At 37.4% G+C, this 18,565-nt stretch overlaps 1 protein-coding gene across 1 annotated transcript in view; it reads left to right on the top strand.

Moving 5' to 3' along the window:
- The window catches only part of LOC123524835 (ESF1 homolog), a 47,219-nt gene extending 36,638 nt beyond the window's left edge, over window positions 1-10,581 (top strand). Inside the window, exons 12-14 of the mRNA XM_053537737.1 lie at window positions 1,800-1,861; window positions 4,839-4,982; window positions 6,516-10,581. Coding sequence (XP_053393712.1) covers window positions 1,800-1,861; window positions 4,839-4,982; window positions 6,516-6,812 — 503 coding nt within the window. The 3' untranslated portion in view covers window positions 6,813-10,581. The remainder of the gene's footprint in view (window positions 1-1,799; window positions 1,862-4,838; window positions 4,983-6,515) is intronic.
- Window positions 10,582-18,565: the final 7,984 nt, after the last annotated feature.

Raw genomic sequence — 18,565 nt, 5'->3', positions numbered from 1 at the left:
TCAATGAAACTTAAAATACACATTACAAGCTTATGGTTTACAACTGTGCAATCAACTTGCATTAAAACTTTCTTAGAACTTGATAAACATTCTACCTGATAGCTAACAAACTTAACTTACTCTGAAACTGATTAGAATATTCATTAACTTTTATTAATCCCCCGCCGTGGCGGAGGGATTATAGGAATGGTCTGCGTCCGTCCTTCCGTCCGTCTGTCCGTCCTTCCGTCCGTCCTTCCGTCCGTAACAAAATCGTGTCCGGTCCATATCTCCTAAACCCCTTGAAGGATTTTCATGAAACTTGGGTCAAATGATCACCTCATCAAGACGATGTGCAGAACCCATGAGTCAGCATTGTCGGTTCAAGGTCAAGGTCACAACTCAAGGTCAAAGGTTTGAGCCTGCCATTTTGTGTCCTCTCTATATCTCCTAAACCCCTTGAAGGAATTTTATAAAACTTGGGTCAAATGATCACCTGATCAAGACGATGTGCAGAACCCATGAGTCAGCCATGCCGGCTCAAGGTCAAGGTCACAACTCCAGGTCAAAGGTTTGAGCCTTCCATTTTGTGTCCGCTCTATATCTCTTAAACCCCTTGAAGAAATTTTATAAAACTTGGGTCAAATGATCACCTCATCAAGACGATGTGCAGAACCCATGAGTCAGTCATGCCGGCTCAAGGTCAAGGTCACAACTTAGGGTCAAAGGTTTGAGCCTTCCATTTTGTGTCCGCTCTATATCTCCTAAACCCCTTGAAGGATTTTCATCAAACTTGGGTCAAACGATCACCTCATCAAGGCGATGTGCAGAACTTATGAGTCAGCCATGTTGGCTCAAGGTCAAGGTCACAACTGAAGGTCAAATGTTTGAGCCTTCCATTTCGTGTCCGCTCTATATCTCCTAAACCCCTTGAAGGAATTTTATAAAACTTGGGTCAAATGATTACCTCATCAGAACGATGTGCAGAAATTATGAGTCAACCATGCCAGCTCAAGGTCAAGGTCACAACTAAGGGTCGAAGGTTTGAGCCTTCCATTTGGTGTCCACTCTGTATCTCCTTAACCCCTTGAAGGATTTTCATCAAACTTGGTTCAAATGATCACCTCATCAAGAACTCATGAGTCAGCCATGTCAACTCAAGGTCAAGGTCACAGCTGAAGGTCAAAGGTTTCAGCTCTGTATCTCCTAAACCCCTTGAAGGATTTTCATGAAATTTTGGTCAAATGATCACCTCATCAAGACGTTGTGCAGAATTCATGAGTCAGCGATGTCAGTTCAAGGTCAAGGTCACAGCTAAAATCAAAGGTTTACCCTTTCACTATCCATAGCAGTGGCTGGGGATTTAGCTGTCTTTCAGACTGCCTTGTTCATTTCAAGTTAATGTCTATTGATTAGGTACCTTTAATATACATGAACCGTCTTCTGAAAGATGTGATTTCAGCAAGCATATAGGAAACAGGTTCTGATTCAATAAAAGGCTTAGACCTTTATCAGAGTTATACATATATAATGCATTATTTTTTATTAAAAGTTACAATGACCACTAAGGTGGTATAATGACTAGAACAAATTGAGAGTTATGATTTGGTAAACAGCAAGATAGAACTACTGACTTTCTGCTGCACAGTTAGACGGTTTCCTTTTGTATGAAAGAGATTGGCTCCTGGTAAATCATCAACCAGGAAAGATGATCAGCAAGTGATTCAGCTGTCTTTACTATTTGGTCACTTAGACTTACTCAGCAGTGAGATATCTAGTCTGGTAATACATGATTTGACATTGTGGTATGCTTATTTCAGATAAAAAGAAGAAGAAAAAGAAAGTAGAAACAGAAGAAAATACTGAAACTGCCAAAGAGAAGGTTTGTCTTAGTTTTGCATTCGTGAAAATTTTCAATTTTTACCTCATACTATTCAAAGAATTTAAGATGGCTTTTGTACTTGTGCTGATGTTGCTTTCAAGGCAAATTTCACTATTTCTTCAGAATGACTGTCCCTATTGTCACCAAACTTAAGATAGGGTAAGGGGGTGAACATTTTTAGCTCATCTGTTTGGAGTAATCAGGAAATGTTCTACTCAAACAGGCATCACTGCCATCATCACATATTGTTTACAGTTTTAAATGCAAGGTCATATTTCAAAAACCATTGCACATATCAAACTGAGTCATAAAACCTGCAGAAATGACCATCTTGAATAACTCCCGGTCAAATTTTATTCAAATTATGGCCCTTATATCCCAGAAAATCTTGTTAAAATTTTGTGTGCAACTATTGAGCTGTACCTCATTAACAACTGTAGGGGTTGGATTAAAACTTCACACATTACTTCCTAGTTGTCAAAACCTACTGAAACAAGTGAATAATTAAGTATTACCATGCAGTAGAGTCCCCTTCTGGAAGGTGATAAATTATCTGAAATATGTCTGAAAATCTACAGTTGTTGATAGCTTTAAACATCTATTAATATTTACAAAACTATAAATAACATTTCTTTTTAGCTCACCTGGGCAGGAAGTGCTCATGGTGAGCTGTTGTTATTACGCTGTGTCCGTGGTCAGCAATATTGCTCCAGAACCACTGAATGGATTTTGATGGAGCTTGGCCTGGGTGTTTCTTGGGTGGTCCTCTACCAAAGTTATTCAAACAGTTCCGCTTTGTTGCACATGGGGGCTGCCAGAGCTAGAAATAGAAAAATCTTCAAATGACATCTCCCCCTAAACCGCTGGTCCAATTTTGAAATAATTTCACACAAATGGTCCTTATGTAACCTTCTACCAAGATTGTTCATATTATTCTGATTCATTAAAAAACATGGCTACCAGGGGGCGTGGTCACTTTCCCTTATATGTATATAGTGGAAAATTTAAAAATCTTGTGTGAAACTGCTCGCCACATTTTAAAATAACTTTACACAAATGGTCCTTGTGTGACCCTCTATCAAGTCCGTCTTCATCAGTTTCTTTAAACGACATCTACAAAACCACTGAATGGATTTTGATGAAACAACACAAATGATCTCTGGGTGGCCCTCTTTCAAAGTTGTTAAAGTGGGTCTGGTTCACTCTGGTTAAAATTAGTTTTTCAGCTCTCAAACTTTAAAAATCTCTTCTCTAAAACGATAACAGCTAGAGCCTTGATATTTGGCTTGTGATATCGGGGTTGTCTGTCTACCGTTATTGTTCAAATTATTGCCCTAGGGTGAGAATTGGCGACACCACTAAGTGTGGGATGTATTTACTTTATGCTTATATTTAAGAAACTTTTGAAAATCTACTCTGTATCCATAATGGCTAGAGCCTTGATATTTGGCATGTTATGTCAAGGTTTGACTCTCTTCCATAGTTGTTCAAATTATTGCCCTAGGGTCAAAAATGGCCATGCTCCTTGGTGTGACATTCATATACTATATGCTTATATCTAAGAAACTTTGAAAATCTTGTCTGAAGCCATAATATCTAAAGCTTTGATAATTGGCATGTGATATAAGGGTTTTTTACTCTCTACCATAATAATAATTATTGCCTTAGGGTAAAAAATGTCCACACCCCAGTGAGTGACATGTACTTACTATAGGCTTATATATAAGGAACTTTGAAAATCTCCTCTGAATTCATAATAGCTATAGCTTTGATATTTGGCATTTGACATCAGGGTTTGACTTTCTACCATAATTGTTGAAAGGGCCCTAGGTTCAGAAATGGCCATGCCTCTTTGAGTGTGACATATATATATTATAGACATAAATAAAATCTTCTCTGAAGCCATAAAGCTAGAGCCTTGACATTTGAATATGATATAAGACTCTACTTTAATTGTTCAAGTTATTGCCCTAGGTCCAGAAATGGCCACACTCCTTAGTGTATCATTACATTATACAAACACACTTGACGCCTTTTAAGTGAGCGCTTTAGGGTCAGTGACCCTCTTGTTTAAATTGGTGGGAAATTATAAGAGCATTTAATGAAATGTTTCATTATATGAATGTAAAGTAATTGTGAGGAATACACCAATAGTTGTATATTTATACAAATTATTTAAATATTCTTGCATGGATGTAATAATTACAGACTAGACAAGAAAAATGACCAAAAATATTTGACTTATAATGTAGTTGACCTTTTTTTAAGGGTCTGTGTGTTGTGCATGACATATTGTCTCATTATGTGGGAAAATTTTACCATTTAATATTAGTTTATTTGTTTGTTTTGGGTTTAACGCCGTTTTTCAACAGTATTTCAGTCATGTAACGGCAGCATTTAACCTAACAAATGTTCCTGGATTCTGTACCAGTACAAACCTGTTCTCCGCAAGTAACTGCCAACTTCCCCACATGAATTATCAGAAGTGGAGGATAAATGATTTCAGACACAATGTCTTTTATCAAATCGTCACAGAGAACATACGCCCCGCACGGGGAGATCCTTAGACCAACGCTCTCCCTGCTGAGCTAAGTGGGCGGGGACTTAATATTAGTATCCTTTGAATGCTGCTTTGACCTTTAAGCTAGGGATCTGGAAGTTGCATATGACATATTTTCTTGCTTTGGGGATTATTTATGCCAAGTAAGTAACACTAAAATCTAACAGGAAAAACAGTCTGGACAAGAAAAAAAACCTGTTGACATTTGATTTTTGAGTATGACCTTGACCTTTGAGTAAGGGATCTGGATGTTGTGCAGTCAGTGGTTCTACCTGGATGCCTTTGTATGCCTGAAACAATGCACCTAAGGTCTTTCTTCACTAAAAAAAAGCTGGAAAATTTGCCAAAAGGAATAGAATTGTGTCTGTGTGCTCAAAGCAAAGTTACACATTATTGGCAAATGTTTTTTTCATACAGGCTGAATTATCACTGCTGTTGATGGATGAGGGTGATAACAAGAAACATTTCAATCTCCGAGATCTCGTGCAGGAAGATGGGAAGAAGAAAAAGAAGAAGAAATTGAAAGAGCAAAAAAATAAATTGGAGGAGGATGACTTTCAGGTAAACGAACATTTTGGGAATACCAAAGCTTTGTCCTCATTTGCCTATTTGTTTTTATTAGGTATTTAAGAGAAATTTTTCATCTTTCAGCTTGAAATATTGTCAACTTATTCCACCTTGTGACATTCTTCTGGAATGAACTTTTTAGCTCAGAATGTTGGTCAGAATGTTTATCTTGATGATTCCTAGGCCAAGTTCAAAACTGGGTCATATAGGGTAAAAAACTAGGTCACCCAGTCAAATCAAAGGAAAAGCTTGTTAACACTTGTTCATTTGTGCATGAAACTTGGACAGAATGTTTGTCTGCATGAAATATCCTATGAATTTTTATCTGAGTCATTTGGGGTCAAAATCTATGTCACCAGGTCAGATCAAAGAATAAGCTTGTTAACATTCTGTGAGCCATATTAATGACCCTATCTTCATGAAACTTGGTCAGAATGTTTATCTTGATGATTCCAAGACCAAGTTTAACAGATGAACGATATAGGGTCATTATGACCCCCTTGTTGTTCATCTATTTATAACAAAGTAATTACCCTAGACAGTTTTATTTGTGTGATCCTTAAAGTTGTTTTAGGGTTAGTGTTTAAGGCCTCAAAGTCAACAGAAAAGTAACCTGAGTGCAACGTGCTTACAGTAAGCTATTCTAATCACTGAGTCTAGCGTTGTACATCATCTGGCATCAACAATTTATTGAAAACAATTTAGGCTCAGTCTTAATAAAGTTTGGTCATAATGTAGTGAATCTCAGAAAAAGCTTTCAATATTCCTGGATTATTGAAAGTTTTTTTTCTAAGATTTAACAATTTGACCTTGTTTAAAACTAAACTAACCTATCCTAGAAATTATACAGATACAGATACACATTTATTCTTGCCAAGTCTCAAGATGATCAAGTAGAAATATTGGCCTCTTGCATGTGAACAAGAGTTTTCTATAATTTAAAGTAGTAAACTACTGTAAAATCATTAAATTTCTTTGGCATGAAATTTCGTGGTTTTGGTCAAAACGGCAATTTCGTGGGGATATGAATTTGTGGATTTCAACTTTTGAACATAAAATGAATGGGAATTTAACTTGTTCGTTGGGATTAAATTTTGTGGATTGAGTCAACCACGAAATCCATGAAAATTAGTCCCCCATGAATATTAATGATTTCGCAGTACATGATGTTCATGAAACATGATCAGAATATTTTTTTTTAAAAGTCTTAAGTAAAGTTTTAATCTGGATCATATACAGTAAAAATTAGGTCACTATTGTCCAGTGTCTGTCTTAATGGAATTCAGATTAATTTCAAACTGAGGCCAATAACAGTTAACTAGGTCAGTTCAGTGACAAATCATGTTGACATACTACAGGCAGTATTAATCTGACATGAAGTTTTGTTATAATGTTTCTAAATGAAGCTCAAAACTGTAAAATTGGTTAAAATTGTTTTTATAAACTGCAGGCTACATTTATTTAACTGATTTTCATGAAATTTTGTTAAACTATTTTTATTACAAAGTCTGTTTTTTCTCTTCACAGATGAATGTAAGAGATCCAAGATTTTCTGCCATGTATGAATCACACTTATTCAACATTGACCCTTCAGCCCCAGAATATCGTAAAACACAAGGGACAGAGGCCATTATAACAGAGAAGATAAAAAGGAGTGGAAAAAGAGATAAAAACAAAGTGAGCTTGTCCAGTCAGGAGAATGAGCAAGTGAAGAAACCAAAATTAATGGACAAACAAACTATAAAGGACGATAATCTAGCTTCCTTAATTAAATCTGTGAAAAGTAAAACGAAACATTTCCATAGCAACAAGGCAAAAAGATAGTGGATATAGCTTGCTTAATTGTATATATTTTTTATGAGAGAGGGTTTTTTGTCTGTGAAGACATAAATGGGTTAGAGTGGACAATTTCTCACTGATTATGACAGTGGTATCAAATATGACACAGACAAGAAAAAACATTGTTGATGACCAGTTATCTATACTGCATCTCTTCAAATATAGTTGTACAGAAGTAAATAAGTTTTCAGTTTTTATTATGTCTCCCCCAGGAGACATATTGTTTTTGCCCTGTCCGTCCGTACGTCGGTACGTCACACTTCATTTCCGAGCAATAACTGGAGAACCATTTGACCTAGAACCTTCAAACTTCATAGGGTTGTAGGGCTGCTGGAGTAGACGACCCCTACTGTTTTTGGGGTCACTCCGTCAAAGGTCAAGGTCACAGGGACCCGAACATTGAAAACCATTTCCGATCAATAACTAGAGAACCACTTGACCCAGAATGTTGAAACTTCATAGGATGATTGTACATGCAAAGTAGATGACCCCTATCGATTTCGGGGTCACTCCATTAAAGGTCAAGGTCACAGGGGCCCGAACATTGAAAACCATTTCCGGTCAGTAACTTGAGAACCACATGACCCAGAATGTTGAAACTTCATAGGATGATGGGTCATGAAGAGTAGATGACCCCTATTGATTTTGGGGTCACTCTGTCAAAGGTCAAGGTCACAGGGGCCTGAACATGGAAAACCATTTCCGATCAATAACTAGAGAACCGCTTGACCCAGAACGTTGAAACTTCATAGGATGATTGTACATGCAGAGTAGATGACCCCTATTGATTTTGGGGTCACTCCATTAAAGGTCAAGGTCACAGGGGCCTGAACATTGAAAACCATTTCCGGTCAGTAACTTTAGAACCACTTGACCCAGAATGTTGAAACTTAATAGGATGATTGGTCATGCAGAGTAGATGACCCCTAACGATTTTGGGGTCACTCTGTGAAAGGTCAAGGTCACAGGGGCCTGAACATTGAAAACCATTTCCGGTCAGTAACTTGAGAACCACTTGACCCAGAATGATGAAATTTCATAGGATGATTGGTCATACAGAGTAGATGACCCCTAATGATTTTGGGTCACTCTGTTAATGGTCAAGGCCACAGGGGCCTGAACATGGAAAACCATTTCCAATCAATAACTTGAGAACCTCTCGACCCAGAATGTTGAAACTTCATATGATGATTGTTCATGCAGAGTAAATGACCCCTAATGATTTTGGGGTCACTCTGTTAAGGCCATACCAAATTGATATGTCGTTCGTCGGAACTACCGCATCAATAACTTCATTCCCGAGAAAAAAAAAAAAATCACCCGCCCGCACGTACATAAAAATCTCCGAAAAAAAAATTTTTTTCCCGATTACGCGGTCCGGAATAATAACGGCAAAGCAGGTTTTATCGCTGTTTTAATGCGTCAAAGTGATATTGATCGGATTTCATGCATCCGTAATACATGTTACTGATGACCAAAACTCAAAAAGTCAGGAATTATGGTGTTGTTCATCATTTGTTTTAAATCTGGAGTGTCTGTGCTAGTGCCACACATGGCCTTCGATGTGTCGGTAGGTAATGAAGTAGGCACGTTCTACTTTTGTTCAATACAGTGAAAGGAACGAAGCACGACTTGTAAGACGTGCACGGGGATGGAGTTAAAAATATTTGGAAATATTGTTCAGATATAGTTTTCAAACCATTTGTTATCAGTTGTTTAGTTCAGTATGTTATATCTAGAGCCCAAAGCTGAGGCCGACTACTATCTTAAAAAAATGTTTGTTCACAGATCCTGACGGACCTATCACATTGTCTAGGCCAAATCTTTTTGAACGTAACTTCTTTAGTACAGCAGTCAGATATTCTATTGAAACGCATTTAGTCAATTTAAAAATTGTTTAGCTTTCCAAATAAGTAGTGTAGATATAAAATCTGTCCTTTTGTAACCCCAATTTTGCCTGTTTGTCTATTACTTGGCTGTGAATTGATAGAACGAAAAAAAAAACTGGAAAAAACAGACCTCCCCAACTCTAAATTTCTAGTTCAGTCAAAGCAAAACAAACAACACTTTAAGGGTGGCCATATAACACTTTAAGGGTGGCCATATTTGGATCATTCTTTGTCAGTCTTGTTATCATTTTTGCCTGAAATGAATCTCCACCACAAAAAAACATAAGCTAGCCTGATCTGTTAAGAAATTATTCCAAAGGGATTCGAGCAATGCCGAAGCATCTGTATGACCAACTCTGTTTGGTCTCACTGGTCAAGTGGTTTGTTACTTCCCTTCACCTCTATGGGTTGGAGTTCCACTAGGGGCACAAAGTTGTTCATGTGCCGAAGCCATCTAACTGTGCTTCAGAAGAAATGTTATTCCACACATGTGCCTGTTTTGTCTTAAATATTCCTCATGCTGTGCCGTTAAATAGGCAGGCCTTCAGATTAATGTAGAAAAATCAAAATTAAAAATAAGACACTCATCCCTTAGAAATTATAACTAAAAAAACCAAAGTGATTCAGTGAGGTTTTGCAAGAATTTATTTGCAAAATCATTCATGTAGTCTTTAAAACATAATAGAAAAGCTATATACTGTGTTACCCACACTGTAAATGTTTGATTTCTGTGTTATTTCTAAAGAAATGTTAACTTCATGTATAATCATAACCGCCTCCTCAAGGGTCCAAGCTGGGAAAAAAAATAAAAAAAGCCCGCTCGCTCCATGTAAAATCTACCCGCCTCTGAAAAAATCAAAATTGAGAAGAAAAAAATAAAATAAAAATTTCGCTCGCCCGCTCCAATTTTTTTTGAAAATTTTCCGAAGAACTATTAATCAATTTGGTATGGCCTAAAGGTCAAGGTCACAGGGGCCTGAACATTGATAACCAGTTCCGATCAATAACTTGAGAACCTCTCGACCCAGAATGTTGAAACTTCAAAGGATGATTGAACATGCAGAGTAGATGACCCCTATTGTTTTTGGGGTCACTCCGTTAAAGGTCAAGGTCACAGGGGCCTGAACATTGATAACCAGTTCCGATCAATAACTTGAGAACCACTTGACCCAGAATGTTGAAACTTCATAGGATGATTGAACATGCAGAGTAGATGACCCCTATTGATTTTGGGGTCAGTCTATTAAAGGTCAAGGCCACAGTGGCCTGTTCATGTAAAATCATTTTTTGAAAATAAGTTGAGAACCACTTGACCTACAATGTTGAAACTTAATAGGATAATTGGACTTGGAGAGTAGATGACCCCTATTTATTTTGAGGTCACTTGATCAAAGGTCAAGGTCACAGAAGCCTGAACAGTGACTTGAGAACCACTAGGCCAAGAGTGTTGAAATTTAGCGGGATGATTTGACATGCCAAGCAGATGATCCCTATTGCAGCCAACCATCAGTGTCTCTTTGACTTTGCTCCTGACCCCTATTGACTTCTTGCCTATAGGACTTTGCATTGGGGGAGACATGCGCTTTTTTACAAAAGCATTTTCTAGTTTAACCATTTATGAATTCGCGACGGGAGGGTCAGAAATTCAAATTCGCGAAGGTTCTAATCTTATTTTAGCCAAATTCCAATTCCGGAAGTCGTGATTACATTCATTCCTATTCTTTCGTACCGTAACGATTTTATGCACGCCAAAGACTTACACCTGGTCAGTAACAGTTATTTCGTATTAGTGATTGTTTACTTTATTCACACAAATTGCTTTTGTTTGACTGATATTGAATGAAAAGAATCCTTTATTCAATTTACGGCGATTATTCTTATTACATTTAATAGCTGATGAAATGGTCAGAGTTTTGTTACAGTCTTTTACATCAGTAATTGTAACACATAAGTATATAATACAATGGTGTGATAAATTGTCCGCTAATCCCTGTTGTTATCTAAACAAAATGTGTAAAAAGAAATCGGGTTTTTCGAGAAGAAAAATGATGATATGGATCATCCCCTCGGGCTTGTTTGATACATACCAAGTGTACCAAGGAGATGCTCTCCCTAACCTGTTAAAATCAATCATGTTATATACATCCCTGCCATCTGCATGTAAATCCAACCTCTAGACCTTAGCGTTAGTTCTGTCTTTAGGCAGTATATTCTGCATTAAATGTTGTTTCGAGGATTTTTATTATACTTATTCATATATTGAAAAAAAAAAAAAATGAAATTAATTTAATAAACATCGTGTACAGGTGGCTAGTATTCATTGCTGAACTTGGCCGTATTGCGGACATTTTTTTTCGGATATGTTTGTATGTTATGGAAGGAGTTATGAATTCGCAATGCACCCAATTCGTGGAAAGTAGTGAAAATTAAAACACCGCGATTAATACCAGATTTACAGTATAATTCCAGGTGATTTATTTGTAACAATAGCTGCTAAACTTGTGAAAAAAATCATGCTGATTGCTCAAACGGTCAAACGTATTGTTTCAATATATTCCATTTGCCAAAATGGTAAATTTGCTTCTGACTAAGGTTTGTAAACAACGGGTTCATAAATTCAGCTTTAGGGTTTAAGAACAAGATGATTTCAATTGTAACACTTGTACAGATGTTCTATGTTGCTACCAATATGTGTTATGACATGTTTAAGGATGGATAAAAAACTTACTATGGACTTTCATGCAATTTTTATATGAGACCCAACAGGTCTGACCATCCATCTGTCAATTTCCGGTTGATAACTAAAAATGCTTCGGCCTGCATGCATCAAACATTATAGGATGATGACCTTGAGATTAAAAATGTTTTTCGATCAATAACTGAATAAAGCGTTGGTCTACCAAAGTCAAACTTCATAGGATGAATGCCTGTGGTCTTTAGATGACCCATGGTGTTTTGGGGGTCAGTAGCTCAAAGGTCAAGGTCACAGTGACCTTGAAATTGAAATCATTTCCCACTTACAACTGAAGAACTCCGTCATTAGATAACCCCTATTGTTTTTAGAGTGAGTTGGTCAAAGGACAATGGTCATAATGAGGCTATCATGGGAGGCATGTGTGCTTTACAGACACATCTTGTTATACGGCTGTTTTGGAAAAATGGACATATTATGTGATATTTGTGTGTCTCTGTCTGTCAAAATTTGTGTCCAGAGCATAACTTAAAAAGCATTCAAGATATTGACTTTAAACTTGATTTATTAGAAGGTTGCAATGAGAAGATGTACAGAGCTCAAAACCAGGGTTTGTAGGTCAAATGCTAAGGTCTCCAATTATTAAGCTGAACTTTCTGATATGTCCGTCATATTTATGCCCTCCTTGGAAGAAGTGGGGGTATATTGCATATGTCAGGTGTGTCAGTCAGTCCATCTGTTGGTAGAATGAACGGTTTCCCTCCAATAACTTGAGAACCACTTGACCAAGAACATTCAGACATGGTAGCATTATTGGACTAGTGAAGAAGATTATTCCTGTTTTTTCATGGGTCAAAGGTCAAGGTCACAAGGACCTGAAACTTTAAAAAGGTCTCCACCAAATAACTTGAGAACCAGTGCTGGACCCAGAACATGCAAACTTGATAGTATGATTTGGCTTCTAAAGTTGATGTTTTTTTGGGGACAATAAGTCAAAGTTCAAGGTCTCAAGGGCCTGAACCTTGAAAATGTTTTCCGCCCAATTAGTTGAGAACCACTTGCCCGAGAACATTCAGACGCAGTAGCTTGATTGGGATTATGAAATAGATGACAGTTTTAAGATTTGGGGTCAAAGGTCAAGGTCACAGACTTGTTATATATGTAGGTGGTGATGAGATGATGTGCAGGTTGGTATGTCAAAGGTTAATATCACAAACTGAGCTCAAATGTCAAATCTTGTATCATACTTTCTCTCTGGAACATCACTCAAAACCTGTTTAAGGTATTGACTTGAAATAAAGTTAGGTGTCCCAACAAAACATTAACCAAACGGTACATTCGCAAAAATTTTTAGCTCGCCAGAGAAAGTGCTACGGTGAGCTATTGTGATTGCCCTTTGTCTTCCATCTTTTAACACTCTAGATTGGGTCAGAATGTTGCCAGTGAAATCTCATTCATTACTGGTTTATCTGGGATCGAAAACTATGTCACTAGGGCAATTAATAGGCAAACTTTGTTAACTCTGTAGAGGCCACATTTTTTAACTCTTTAAAACTTTTGCCCAGGTGCCCGCTCATGATGAAATAATACACAGAGGGGCACCTGGGGTCTTCCTCCACCATCAAAGCTGGAAAGTCGCCATATGACCTATAATTATGTTGGTGTGACGTTAAACCCAACAAAATAAATAAATAACTTGAAACTTTGTCAAAATATTTTTGCCTGAAATCTAGGTGAAGTATGAAATTGGATTATTTGAAGCCAGAAACATGGACACTAGAAACTTGGGATCTTCTAGGGGCTGCTAAAGCTAGAAATGGAAAAACCTTTTAACGACTTGCTTTCATGAACCACTTGATGGATCTTCATCAGACTTGTTCTGTTGCATCATTGTAAAGTCCTCCCTCAGTTTTGTTTCAGTGGTGGCACTTAGACTCTTTTAGGATTCACCAGAGCTAAAAACAGAAATAACTTTAAGTGACTTCTTTTCATGATTCGGTTGGTTCTTCATCAAACTTGGTCTGTAGCATAATTGTTAGGTCCTCTCTAAATTTTGAACAAATTGAAGGACATTGCACCTTCTAGGGACACAAGAGCTCAAACCAGAAAAATATGACTTCCTGTTGTGAACCCCTTGATGGATCTTCATCTAACTTGTGCCGTAGCATTGTTTTAAGATCCTCCCTGAAATAGGCTTAAATAGGGGTGGGACTATGCACCTTTTAGGGGTCACTAGATCTAAAAATAGAAATACCTTTAAACATCTTCATGATTCAGTTGATGGATCTTCATCAAATTTAGGGTCTACTAGGGGCCACGAAAGCTAAAAAACAGAAGTACCTTTTAAACACTTAATGTCATGAACCACTTGTTGCATCTTAATAAAACTTGGTCTTTAGCATCATTGTAAGGTCTTCCTCAATTTTGTTCAAAATGAGGGCATGCTAGAGGTATGCAAGGAAAATTGTTTAAATGACTTACTTTCAAGAACCACTTGATTGATCTTCATCATTCTTGGTCAGTTGCATCATTGTAAAGTCCTCTCTAAGTGTTTCAAATGGGGTTGCTTGAACCTCTTTAGAGGCATCAGAAATACCTTTAAACGATTTCTTCTCATGAACAGCTTGGTGGATCGTCATCAAAACTGATCTGTACCATTTCCGTAAGGTCCTCTCTAAATTTAATTCATATAGGGGCACATTCCCCATGTAGGGGTCACTGAAGTTATAAACAGAAAAACCTTTAAACAACTTCTTCCGTGTACAGGTCAGGAGTCTGGTAGACTGTAATTTTGACATACCTCAACAAGTGGTTAAAAATGAGACATATACATGTATCTTCAAAAACTGGTAAAACGATTAAAACGTAAAACTGTACACGTAATTACCCTGACTGACGTAGGCGTCCGCTGATGACCCTATTGCAGCCAAAAAACCCTCTAGGGGATGGTGGTCTGTAGGCTATTCTACTCTTGGATGGTCCATGGGAAGAAGGAATACTTTTGTACAATGCTCTGGTACTGGAGCCGTTCGCTCGTACTTGAGTTTTGAAGTCAACCAAGCCAGTCTGGATCTTGTAAACACAGGCAATCGGCGTGTGACTTTGACCCCTTATGAATGATGGACCCCCCACCCTGTTCTCTACAACCCAGATCCCAAACATAATAACAGAAAAACACATTTCCAAAAAAAAAAAAAAAAAAAAATGCTACATATAAAAAAAATAAAGGTATGGTACTTTACGGCCAAACATTAAGGAAAAAATGGAATGGCCTCAGTAACGATCTCACTGCGTACACAATTTTCGGTCGATTTTTGAAAATCTGGTCTTAATCAACGCATAAAGCATAAATCTTAACGGTAAACATGCACTTTGGTCTCAAGGCTGCATCATTTTGATGCAGCGAGACGCTATTCTTTGACAAAATCTTCTCGTACACGATGTGACCTAACCCGTATATTTCTCGGGCCAACAGACAAGTCAATGGCAGCCACCTATTCCCTTCGTTATTTCCAAGCACAATCGTGGCCAGCCTTTAGAAACATAAATAATTAGCCTCTTACCTATAATTACTTCGTCCAGTTTCCGTCAATAACGATGCATCCAGTCAATTTCCCAACGCTGTATTTCTCTCAAAACATCAGCTGCCATGTTTATACCAGCTCACGTGGAGAACACACCTCCAGAATCGACCAATCGCAAAAAGGCTACGTAGTAAAAACCAGTTCCGGGTCGCCGTATAAACATGGCAGCTGATGTTTTGAAAGAAATTTCCCAACGCTAGATGCATCGTTATTAACGGAAACTGGACGAAGTAATTATAGGTAAGCGACTAATTATTTATGTTTCTAAAGGCTGGCCACGATTGTGCTTGGAAATAACGAAGGGAATAGGTAGCTGCCATTGACTTGTCTATTGGCCCGAGAAATATACGGGTTAGGTCACATCGTGTACGAGATGATTTTGTCAAAGAATAGCGTCTCGCTGCATCAAAATGATGCGGCCTTGAGACCAAAGTGCATGTTTACCGTTAAGATTTATGCTTTATGCGTTGATTAAGACCAGATTTTCAAAAATCGACCGAAAATTGTGTACGCAGTGAGATCGTTACTGAGGCCATTCCATTTTTTCCTAAATGTTTGGCCGTAAAGTACCATACCTTTATTTTTTTATATATAGCATTTTTTTTTTTTTTTTTGGAAATGTGTTTTTCTGTTATTATGTTTGGGATCTGGGTTGTAGAGAACAGGGTGGGGGGTCCATCATTCATAAGGGGTCAAAGTCACACGCCGATTGCCTGTGCTTGTAAAGCAAGGCGAGACGATGCTGTCTGTATCTCTCGGCAAGTGGAGACCACTAGAGTTCATAGAAAATTCTTGTTACACAGCTTGATGTTCTGTTATGGAAGCTGCATCATTGTAAGACCCTCTCACTTTTGTTCAAAAGGAGGCACTTTTTAAAAAAGAATCACAACTTCCGTCGTGTTGATATGAATTTTCAAAAGAACATGATGTCCAAATTGTCAGCTTTTTAATCGTCAAATGATGTCATTCGTAAATACTGAATGAAATAATATTTACATTGACAATGTTGCTACCACTGACGTTTTGAAATGCGCATATAACCAGTATAAATTATGCTGTTTTTGTTGGGTTTTGTGTGTGTGTGTGTATGTTTTCAACTGTGACAATGACAGGTTAATTCTAGAAAGAGATTTTTTTTAAATGATGGGTAACTTGTAGCTGTTTGTTATTTAGGCGGGAAACTTAGATAGGTCTTCTGCAGCAGAAATACTTGCAAGATACAGTGGACGTTGACAACTATTGAGTAAGAAATCGGCATAATTCCGATTAGAATTGCTGAAATGGACGTTCTAAGACTTGTAATGAGCAAAAATGTATAAAAATGGTTTTGCTGCTAGACCAATTGTGTACTGGATATAAATGAAATCGCTTAAAAATATGAGCAGGTATGTACAAACAATGTTACAACGAATTCGCCTAATATATGGAAATCCGACAGTCTTCTTTTGAGTTTTGAGCAATGATATATACAAAATGGATTCACTAGTAGCTACTACAAAAATGACAAATTAGGATATCTTTAAAAAATGCTCTATTATACTTAAAGAATCTATGTTGAGCAAAGATATCCATCAAATGGATTCGTAGACACTTCACCACTAACAAGATCTTTAGTTTTAACAGGAATGTATATAGAAAAGATCTTTAATATATAAAATGGATTCGTTTATACTTCAAAAGTGACTAGGTTTTTATTTTGAACAAGGTTTTATATAATGAAAACTGATTCTGACCTCATCAACGTACTAACGAGAAGTCTGGCAAGTTTCTCCAGCTCGTAAAATGGCCTAAGAGAAACAACTCAGTTTATCTACAATTAAATATACCGTTTTACATTCAGTCCCTTGCATATTATAATTATCGCTTCGTAAAAGACTACATGTGTGCAATCATAACCTCAGATGACTATTCTGTTACAATTCTCTTTTAAGGTGATCATTACTTCTATCATGTTTAACGTCCGCCTTATTGTTGTGGGTTCGAGCCTCATTTGGGGCGTTGAATTCTTCATGTGAGGAAGCCATCCAGCTGGCTTGCGGAAGGACGGTGGTTCTACCCAGGTGCCCGCTCGTGATGAAATAATGCACGGAGGAGTAACTGGGGTCTTCCTCCACCATGAAAGCTGGATAGTCGCCATTTGACCTATAATTGTGTCATCGGTGCGACGTTCAACCCAACAAAACGAAATAAATAAATCTATCTTGTTTACGATTTGTGTATATTTTATGAACTGACGTGGCTGTATTTGTAGCAAAGATCAAACCTTCCAACAACTATAAACAGAAAATGTTGTCTCGTCTGTTATAATTTCACATGCTATCTATATGTGTTTTTTTTACGTTTCTAATCATACTTTATTCTTTCCAACTTGCTGAAGGTACCTTAATTGAAATGAACCAAAGCTTGATTTTGCAGTTCGTATAACCTGATGATTTAGATGCTGACAGAGTGATCCATGACTCCATTCAATGCTATTCTTGTAAAACTCCTGCAACATTCTCACATCAGTCAGAAAAACGGATAACAAACTGGTTTTTAATCCCTTCAACTATACAGTTTCAAGACAATTAAAATACAAATAAAGTCGTAGACTTTTAAAACATGTATGAAGAATAGTCGACATCAACTGAAAGTGATCTTTCAAGTACATACAAATCAATGATATTTTTCTAAAAGTACTTGTTGCTGGCTGACTCTCTTTTTATCAGTTTACTTTAGGTCCTAAAGAACGTTGTGATGAGCTGGACATACCTTAATTAATTTCATTGAAAATCTCAAGCATCTGATTGGCTGATTCTAGACAGAAACTTGAAATTGAACAATGACAAAGCGAAGTTCTGAGATTTACTAAAATTAAGTTATTTGCATTCACTATCAGAAAGGTACCAGTAGGGTTAGGGTTAACGTGATATTCATGCGCGGATCCAGAGGTGGGGGGCGGGGGTCCGGATCCCCTCTGGAAATTCCTTAAAAAATAGGAAAGAAAGAGAAGAGGGAAAGAAAATGTTTTTTCGCAAAGGCAACATTAGGACCGCATTCAAAGTGTATGTGGCTGTTGCTACATACGACCCAGACATAATTCATATTCATGTTAATTATCTCAAAGGAACAAAGAATTTTACCTTAAAGGAAACTTAATTTTATCATTTTTTCCAGATTTAACAGGTGAGCTCATAAAAATGGGAACATAATGTGTATGTTTGATATAGAATTGCAGTGGGAAAAAAGTGTTCTTAAATGCTCCTAAAATGCCCAGAATGCAGGAAATGAAGCGCTGATTTTCAAAATTTTCCAGGGAGCATGTCCCTGGACCCCCCACCCCCCAACTGGTCGGCTACTTTTTCTGTTTCAGTCTGTTCAAAAACAAAATATTGACAACCATGTACTGTAAGCGGCTAACATAAAAAAATCGAATAGTTAAGTATATAAAGACAGACGGCGCGCAGGGGGGGCGGTGACATGTTTGTCATAGTATGGGGTCGGTTGGACCCCCACTGAGAAAACCGGCTGGATCCGCGCATGATACTGTTCATAAATGAAATGTATAATATTCCACTAAGTAAATACGGAGTC

Source organism: Mercenaria mercenaria, chromosome 1 (assembly GCF_021730395.1).
Source record: "Mercenaria mercenaria strain notata chromosome 1, MADL_Memer_1, whole genome shotgun sequence".
In the NCBI taxonomy this organism is placed as follows: domain Eukaryota; kingdom Metazoa; phylum Mollusca; class Bivalvia; order Venerida; family Veneridae; genus Mercenaria; species Mercenaria mercenaria.
This window is presented reverse-complemented; position numbering and strand designations above follow the sequence as displayed.